The 10,049-nt window shown below is 49.9% G+C and overlaps 1 protein-coding gene across 5 annotated transcripts in view; it reads right to left on the bottom strand.

The window, feature by feature from the left end:
* sash1a (SAM and SH3 domain containing 1a) overlaps window positions 1-9,720 on the bottom strand; it is a 159,661-nt gene extending 149,941 nt beyond the window's left edge. For all 5 annotated transcript variants that reach the window (XM_060041525.1, XM_060041526.1, XM_060041527.1 and 2 more), the window contains exon 1: window positions 8,230-9,720. In XM_060041525.1, coding sequence (XP_059897508.1) covers window positions 8,230-8,733 — 504 coding nt within the window. In that variant the 5' untranslated portion in view covers window positions 8,734-9,720. The remainder of the gene's footprint in view (window positions 1-8,229) is intronic.
* Between the last annotated feature and the right edge of the window lie 329 nt (window positions 9,721-10,049).

Below are 10,049 nucleotides of genomic sequence, written 5' to 3'. Positions count from 1 at the left end.
CAGACAGCTGCCCGGTGGGGCCGTTAGTACGGCAGCCTCCCTGCCAGGGCGCAGGCCACTACAAACAGCAGCGCAGGCTACGGATGCAGTCTCCATGATCACGATCACAGTCTCTCTCTCTCTCTCTCTCTCTCTCTCTCTCTCTCTCTCTCTCTCTCTCTCCTTATCTCTCCTTATCTCTCCTTATCTCTCTCTCTCTCTCTCTCTCTCTCTCTCTCTTCCTGCCCCTCATACTCTCTCTCTCTCTCTCTCTCTCTCTCTCTCTCTCCTCTCTCTCTCCTTATCTCTCCTTATCTCTCCTTATCTCTCTCTCTCTCTCTCTCTCTCTCTCTCTCTTCCTGCCCCTCATACTCTCTCTCTCTCTCTCTCTCTCTCTCCTCTCTCTCTCTCTCTCTCTCTCTCTCTCTCTCTCTCTCTCTCTCTCTCTCTCCTCTCTCTCTCTCTCTCTCTCTCTCTCTCTCTCTCTCTCTCTCTCTCTCTCTCTCTCTCTCCTCCTCTCTCTCTCTCCTCTCTGACACAGGGAAGGGGGGAGTGGTTTGGTTGATTGGTTGATGGGCGGGGGTTTAGACTTGCTCACACTGCGTTGTTTCGTCGTCAATGAAAAGACCGGCCAGACGGGGTAATTAACTACGTGCTGCTCAGGTTGTTGCCTTCGCCCCCCCCCCAGCATCGTGCATTGCTCATTTGAGGCGCTACCGTTGCGTCAGAAAATAGATAAAAAAACTTGAAAGGGTCGATCGCGGTATTGGGGTGGAGTGAGGGGGGAGATAGGAGCTAGCCTGAACGGTTTTAATGGCAGGAGACAGAGTGTAGCGACATGTCGGGGCGGAAGATGTCTGCAAGGCAGCAATTACGACTGCGCTGCCGTTCAGGGTGAGCGGGGCTAGCTCCCTGTGAAGCGCTCCTACGGGGAAAGCGCACTTACAAGCCACCCCCCCCCCCTCCAGTGTGTGTGTGTGTGTGTGTGTGTGTGTGTGTGTGTGTGTGTGTGTGTGTGTTCTGCGTTTCCATTTTTCTCCCGGTTTCCTGTGTGATTAATGTAGTTTGTGTCGGCCCGGGCGCTCTGCTGGTAGCAGCCCCTCGTCGCTCATTTCTAACCGTGTCCTCGTAGCGCGTGGCAGGAAGGGGGGGTTATTTCATCCGTTTAACACAGAGAGCAACCTGTAGAGCGGGCCTCGTAAAAAGAGAAACACACACACTCACACACACCTACGTACAGGAATGTGCTGGGTCATGTCTTCAGGAGACGCTGCTTAGCTAAGCAAGGTGCAGCACTGGCGACCATCGCACACTCTGTGCACCCTCCCTCGCCCCCCCCCCAACCCCCCATGCCGCATCCGCCGTGCACATGTCTTGTTTTTTTGCAAACTCACATGGCTGACAATCCTTCTGCACCCCCAGGTTCATTGAGACCCGTAAACGTCAGGTCCCTGGCTTCACATGCGTGCCCTGCATTATAGTTGCCAGAAATAGCACCTTACAGGAGCTTAGCTAGACAGCTGAGCCGTGAGGTGAGGCAGACGTCTCAGGAGACCTAACTTTCCTGAAGGATGTCTGGCATTTTGAAATAATCTCTCTATATATCTCCAGCTCAAAGCATGGTGGGTTGCCGGTTCCTATAGGAATGTCTTAAACACAGACACAGCCACAATCATTTGTCTCCATAGTAACTATGGCTTCGATGTGTGTGTGTGTGTGTGTGTGTGTGTGTGTGTGTGTGTGTGTGTGTGTTGTTTTAGATCAGGTCAGTGTGCTTGGACAGGATAGTGCGGCTTCTGTCCACACGGTGTCATTATATATAATGCTTGCGTCGAGTAGACCATTAGACCAAGTGCACAGAGAACACATGGTGACACATTGTCTCACATTCGGAAGTCGGATCCATTTCGGGGAAAACTATGCATGTGCCTGACTGTGTATGCCCGTATGGGTGCATGTGTCTTTACGTGTGTCTGCATGTTTGAGAGTGTGGGTGCGGGTTTGACTGACTGAGTGAGTGAGTGAGTGAGTGAGTGAGTGAGTAAGTGAGTGAGTGAGTGAGTGAGTCAGAAAGTAAGTAAGTGAGTGACTGAGTGAGTGTGTGCATGTGCCCAAATGCATGTGCATGTTTGAGTGTGTGTGTGTGTGTAGGTTTGAATCTGTGTGTGAGCTTGCGAGCGAGTGATTGATTGTAACTCACTTATACACTTTCATACATCCTTACATGGTCAGATCCTCAAGCCTGTTCCCCTGACTCATTATCTCTTTATTCTAAGAGGGGCGGGGCGGGGAGGGGAGCTTCCAGTTCAACACAGTTCCCCCAGAGAGAACCACAGAGTCGTCCCCCTCCCTGTAAATCTACCTACCTCCAATATAGCTGCTGCAGAAGAGACGCCCAAGACACTGTCCAAGTGGGATTTCTCTCAGTCTTCTTTGCTTTCTGGCCTAATAAACAGCCTTATTGGATGAACCCTGGATGTTTATTGCCGTTGACAGCGAGGGGAGGAGGGGGGGCCACGGTGTTGCCAGAGACGGCGAAGAAATATGTGCGAAAACAAATATGTTTACGACGAGTGAATGAAAATCTATAGGGTGCTCACCGGCGCGGTGTGAGGTGCCAGACCTCTGGAGCGGTGAACCGCGGAACAGGAGGGTCCGGGGGGGACACTCTCCGCTCGATGCGGGGAGCATGGGGGGGGGGGGGGATAAGGAAGCCAAATGAAATGGAATGAAATAAGCAAGAGCGGAGGTAGGGGTACCGCTTCCCTGTACAACACACTGCACAGGTGTGTCGTTCTACTGGGGCTGATTTCGTCACCCGGATGAACCGAGATACATGGCTCGCGTCATCTGTGATGTTCAGGGTAGTGTTCTCCGATCGTTCGGTTTATAGTGTACAGTGTATAGTGTTCTCGTATCGGTCTCAGTGTTTCATTTGTGAAACGTTGAATCCCTCTAATAATGGCTTGTCGCTGCTTTGCGTCGGAGCACACCGGGACAAACGTCTCAGATGTTGATTTGTTGTTTGCTAACTTAATTAGCTTAGTTTCTTAAGCGTGTTGCTTAACAAAAATGACAGCAAACACAACCAAACAGACACTCGTATGCAAAAACGCATACGTGTGGGGAATTGAAAACAGCGATTATTCATTCCTGATGCCAACACATGTTAGACATTGGATATTGATAATCAGCGGGACATACATAATCCATGCATCCATTCCGGATGCAGATGCTCTGGTATGTTCTCATGTACGAGAGCCTCCCCAATGTCGGGGGTGCCGGTGTATCTCTGGGACGAGAATAGCACTGATCCATGGTGAATGTGTCATCAGAAACGCTTCTGTCTGCCACCCTATGGAAAATGGAAGTGGCATGCGGACACTCTTATAGCCTGTTTTATTTCAAGCTGTTGCCGTGACCGCTTAGCCGTAAGTGATACGCGCAAGGCCCACATATGTTGTTTAAGTTCCCCTCAGAAGGCGAGGAGTGTCGCTTCTGTGGTGGTGACACTGCTGTGATTCAGTACAATTGTGTCTTTCGAAGAAACTGAATGTCACAAGGATGAGCATACCCTTTGCATACATCGTAATCGATAGTCTTTGAGTACATTCAAATGATATCGTGTTTTTGCGGCGTCTATTTCCTAGCTGAAACAAATAGGACTTTGGGTATGATACCTTAAAAGATCTCTGTGTTCGATGTAAACTCAGTTGAACTAAATAAAAATAAAATCCAGCAGATCAACAGAAGCAGCCACATGGAAGAGAGAGGGAAAGAGCGAAAGAGAAAGATGGAGCGAGAGAGAGAGAGAGAGGGAGATCTCTTCCATGCAAAATGAGAAGGCCAGCTGCAAACACAGCACTAACTGCTTCCTTCCCACATTTAACAATTTTTTCCCCCCTGGAGAAGAAGCTTGGTCATGTCTGTGCGTGAACGGGTGCGTGTGCATGTGCGCGTGTGTGTGTGTGTGCGTGTGTGTGTGTGAGAGACCGGGGGAGATATGCTGACACACCCTCGTACACAGAGTGGGAAAGCAGGCCTGGGTCTAGCTTGCTTCACCGCCACTAGTAAAGTTCCCACACACTGTTTTTGGATTAAAAAAAGTTATTGAAACATAGTGCATCACTTCATAATCTCACGATGTGTATTAAAACATTTCAAATCGCAGTAAGAGATCTCCCTCACCCGCTCTCTCTCTCTCTCCCCCTCTCTCTTTTTGTGGGGCCGGAAGAATCTCTCATGGTTTGTATTCACATGATGGCTAGATCTCATCTCCTTCATAGTACCCCCCCCCCCCCCCCCCCCGTTCCTACACTTTACATCCTGTATGTAAACCGCGACTTCACTTTCCTTAATAGACTTTCTGCTACTCTCGAAGGACAATAACCATAAGCCGGGACAATAACCCCGTACTTTATGACTTCCCCCCCTCCTTTACGAGTGCTCGCGCATGCCTTTCGACAGAGCCCTTAATAAGAGCTAAGCAAACAAGAGGCTTTCTGTGGAAACCCGTGGAAAACTCTCGAGTGTGCGCGAGAGGGGTTCAACTTCCTCCCGGTGGCACAGAGCCAAGCTCTATATCGCACAGGATCTGGACGAGGCCGAGAGTATTGAACCACGCTATCTGCCGACAAGGCTATGTCTTTCAAATGGTTTCATATCAGGATAATTAGATTGGTAATTAATTTGCACTAAATATATGCCCGATTCACGCAGTGCTTTGGGCAACACATTGTAAATGAAATGAAGTTGTTTTCGCTATCAGCAAGAAATATTAAGTATTGCATCAAGCCTTCAGTAGGTCATTGTCCCGTTGTTGCCAAGCGAGGTTGAATTCTAGCATGCGCTAAAGAGGATCAATGCGGTTTAATTGCTGCTATAGTGCCGTACTAGTTTCCTTAGTTTCTAAATGAAGAACACTGCAAAATGAGCAATTGGTCACACACACACGGACAGAAGACGAGTTGGCAGGTCTTCCCATCAAGCCCAGGGGGGGGGCCGTAAATCTCAGGTTCTTCACCATAGGCATAACATGAGGATGTCTTTAACAATAAAGGGGGGGGGGGGGGTGAAAAAAGCTAATTTCCTGAAAGCTGAGGTCTCTGGGAAATGAATCACGATTAAGATGACTGCGAAGGGAAGCGAGGTGAATATCTGGCATGTAAAGATGATGAACTCCCCCCCCCCCCCCCCCCCCCAGAAGAATCCGAAGCTTCCAGTGTCTGCGCACACACACACACACACACACACACACACACACACACACACACACACACACACACACACACACACACACACACACACACACACACACACACACACACACACACACACACACACACCTAGCTTTTGTCCCTTGGACATCCCAGGATGGTCATCTCTCTTCTTTTTCATCCTTCGCCCCCTCCCAAAAACACTAACTTCCGTCACTATTCTGTGAGTGTATTCATAGCTCTTCCCTGTCGCCGCACGACACCCAGGTCCCATCACCGCCACCCAGTCGGCACAATGCCGGACCCTCGCTTGCACCGAGTCCCCCCCCCCACCCCCACTTTCAATAGCCGGAAGCAAGGGAGGACACACACACACACACACACACACAACAGAGCCATCCTCCAGTGAAAGGACGTGTGGCTCCGTGGGGGCCCGCGGGACAAAAACAATGGACGACTCCCCCCGCCCCGACCCCCCCAACGCACTGTGTTTAGCCCCCGACTTCCTCCTGACACGCAGCGCTAACAATGAGGCGCTGTTATGACTGTCCGTGTCAGCTGTTTGCCACACTCGTGGCAGACAGTAGGGTGTCGGGGGCACCCGTCGGACCAGCGTCGGCCAGGGTCACGCGGGTCCCAGCCGAGGTCCCGAGGAACCAGGGTGGCTCTCCCTCTGACTTCATCTATACAATAACACACGTTTATAGCTTTCATGGAATTTACGAGTTTACCATTTGATGTACGGCCCTTTAAATGGCACACGGTTGACGCGCACACACACACACACACACACACACACACACACACACACACACACACACACACACACACACACACACACACACACACACACACACACACACACACACACACACACACACACACACACACACAGTGATTCTGTGTCGTTTTATTTATATCCCAAAACTTGGACCACTACTTTATGAAAGCCGTCGGCTACTACACAGAGGGAACTCAGCGACCTTGTCTCTGGCTTTGGAATGAGTAAGTATGACCTTAAGTTAGCCAGTGGATGAGTCAGGCTGCCTTTCTGCCCAAAGCGTACCAAAACACGATCAGATATAACTTTTGAGCTCAGCATCAAACACTGAAGGGGAGTGGACGGATCTTGTTAATTTGCATATTTTATCTTTTTCTTTTTGTCGATTTTTATCGATGGCCGCCAAGTTAAGCCTTGAGAATTTCAAACAGCAGTGATGAAGTTGGTCACTATCTCCACCACCATGGCGCCTTATCTCATCTCGATGAGCATTTTGTAGCAGATAGCATTGTTTGTTTACTTCAGAAGGAGAGAGCACGAGCATAATTTGTTGTCAGCAGCTACTCAGCCAGGCTCTAAGAGCTAGTAAACAGTAAAAAGTGTGTCAAGGTTTCAAATCATCACCGTGTGCAGACTGATCACTGTACGAATAATATCCCATTCTGAAAGCTTGGTCTACTCAGTTTCTCTTAGTTAAACGAACTCAGGAACAAAGGCTTACCTCTGCAGAACTCTGTCCCTTCAGTGTTTGGGTTTAGGTCCAGGCTCTGAACCATCTGCCCCCAGAAGTTCTGCTATAAAATAGTAGGACTGCTGGATCTGAGATTACCCCCCACACATCCCACTAAGTGGACCGGACGGGGGACGGGGGACGGGGGACGGGGGGGGTGGGGGTGGGGGCGGGGTCACTGCCGCCAGATAGCGCTTCTTTGGTTAGCACCGTTGCACCGTCAAAATCCCTCCCTTATCTATTGTTGTCAGCATATATATCGCATATATCGCCATCCCTCCTTTTTTCTGTTTGGTTGGGGGGGGGGGGGGCTGACATTCCATCTCAAGGGCAGCGACGGCCGAGCTCAGCCCGCCGACCAATCAGAGGTCTGCTGGTCAGTGCTGGTTCTCCAGAGCTCTCTCACTCCACTCACTCCTCCTGCTGAGGGATGCACTGGGCTGCAGCTAAATCAGAACTACAGGGTGGCAACAATGTGCACGTGTGCACACACACGCACTCATGTCTGAAGGCTTCTTTCCGACAAATAAATCTAGCCTTCAAAAGGATGATGTCATCCCAAACGTTATTTTGGTCACAAACTTGATCATCTATTCTACAGAAACCACAAATTATTTTTTAATGAACCAACAGAAGTGGGGAGGTTATGAGATGGGCATCTAAAAAGGAAGTTTGTAAGTGGCCGCCAACTGAAGTTTCGACTTGCATGACAGGGCTTAATTGGTTCTGAGGCGGACTGATAGCAGTTACACCAGCGTGTGTGAACACACACACACACACACACACACACACACACACACACACACACACACACACACACACACACACACACAGGGGGGGGCGAACACATCAGTCATTCAGCGTGGTGGGGCCTTTTTCCAAATTGGCCGGGGCATCCGCAGACACTTTGACAAGGAGATGGGCTGCCTGCTATCAGGCCTGCTCCGACAAGAGGCCACTCTCAGCTTGGCTCCGTCCAGGGCAGCACCGGGCCAACCCATCTGGGCCCTGCTACTTCACAGGACCAATCACAACCAATCGCCTGGGGGCCATTCATCAGCGAGGACACCCTAAAAGATGCAATGCTCATGGGCCTGCGTGGTCCACCCACACCGTGAATGCTTCGTGTGTGTGTGTGTCTGTGTGAGGGTAGGTCAGACTATCGATATTATGCATATTCATTTTAGGAATACAAGACTGGTTTTCGGGTGTCTCCCCTCCTCCACCTCCTCCCTCTCCTGCTCGTTGATCAGCAGTACCTCCAGTCCAATCATTCTCCATACAGTGAGCCATCGCTCCTCTTTAGCATGCTATGTGCTTTATAGGGCGTGTGCAACCTTCAGGTCTCACGTGTGCACGGTTCAGCTTCCCACTCAGGCAAACTGCAATGTTAACACGGTATAGTCTCATGTCATGGACGGCGGAATCGATTGTTATTATGGCCAAGTGACAGCCACCACAACATCCTATGTATGAGCACATGGCCATGAACAACCTGTCAGTAAAGAGCAGAATGGGCGTACCTTATTTGAGTAGGGTGGCCTGGCGAGGTTGACGCCATCTCGTATAAGTTTATCCCGGATCATGATTTTCAACTTCAGCTTTGGGAACATCACCAGTTCCCTCCTATTGCCAAGCGTCAGGTTCCTCTGCGCGCCCACGTAGCCGCCGTTGCGCCCGACGCGGTCACTGTTGGGCTCGGTCCAGGACTTTGAGCTCCGTAGTTTAGAGTCATATTGGTCCACGAGGTGGCCGGTGTACACCTCGGAGGCGGGAGCCATGGGCTCCAACGTGAAGTACAGTCCACTGGCAGTCTCTTTATCTTCATCCTTCAGTCGTTTGACTGCGTCGTGAATCCTCTGCCGGTGGTGCGGGATGTACACGCCGATGGCGTCGAGGTCGGGGTCCCCGATCTGTTTGCAAACTTCCAGGTCGTCGTAGCCATTGTCAACAAAAGACTCCACGTACTGGGCAAGCTGGAGGGTCTTCAACCACTCGTAGACGATGACGGGTCCGCTGTGGGTCATGTTGGATCTTCTCGGTACACGCGGAGGTTTTTAGGGATCAGATCACTTTCCCAATTCGGTCTTTCAAACGCATTATAAAAGGTGTTTGGTTTGTTCACCGATCGTGAGCACTTCCAAATATTTGGGTGAATGTCCCGTCTGGGCAATGGATTAATTCGGATTACCCATCATGAAACACCGCTAGTTACCGTTGTCCAACGAAACGTGTGTGAACAATCAGTTCCACGGTCCGTGTGGAGTGTGACACCTGTCAGGATCACCAAGGATTCGGATCTAGTGTCACACAGGGCGGCTTTAGAATCCAGATGTCACTCGGACATCAGGGTTACGTGTCCACGTTGTCTTTCAACGCCATGCCAGTTAAAGCAACAAACATTGACAAGTCAACATTTTAAAGATTGCCTTGCATATGACCATCCTACCTGGTGTTGCCTTTCCACTTAAACTAGCCTACATTTTCCCTTTTACGCACGGAAAACGTCGAGTCGTGTGCATAGTTTACATCCATGCCGTTGTGTATCCAAATCTGTAATCGTAACCTGCACCGCGCTCAATGGAAGACAAAAAACATGATCGTAAATCAAAAACGATCGCAGGTTCACGTCCAGCCGGCTCTTTGCCTTCAGACTGGTTCTCCACGCCGGCACATCAGACCCCCACAGCCCTGGCCAACCACACGTTCAGCGCTTCCAGTCCACAGCAGCAGCTCCTCCAACATCCACGCCCCCAAATTCAAGTGCACTGTTTTAAAAATAGTGATGGAATTCCTCTTCTTTCTTTTTTTACAACTTGTCACTGAGCCCCGGGGCGCACGGCCACCGCCATACACCACTTTAACCAAAGTGGGTTTCAAAAAGACGAAAGCGAAATGGTGACGAGAGAACGGTCCGCCAAATCCGTCTCACTTCCACAGGGCCACCAGTATTGGTGATTTGTTCCACATTCCCCTCTCGTATGGTGTGATTTCTCTCTCTCGCTCTCTCTGTCTGGCTCAGATAAACACTAGCGACGCTCAGTCATTCGGCATTTCCACGAGTTCATTTCTTATCGCACACCAGCGCTCCCTATGTTGCAACAGGGGTACTGCATTATCGTTGGCACATACGCTAAATGAACCAGAATGATGGCAATGTGTATAATTAAGTTTTTCTGAAGGCTTTGACAAGGCGATTATGTGAATGTTTGTTGTACAAATAAACATTCACGAAACGATCAAGACGAAATAGCGTAATGACATAATAACAAATAAATACCCTTTTATGATACCCATTTCATTCGTTGTTGAATATCAGATATTGTGGAACAAAACATCCCCA

Source organism: Gadus macrocephalus, chromosome 21, assembly GCF_031168955.1.
Source record: "Gadus macrocephalus chromosome 21, ASM3116895v1".
Lineage (NCBI taxonomy): Eukaryota > Metazoa > Chordata > Actinopteri > Gadiformes > Gadidae > Gadus > Gadus macrocephalus.
This window is presented reverse-complemented; position numbering and strand designations above follow the sequence as displayed.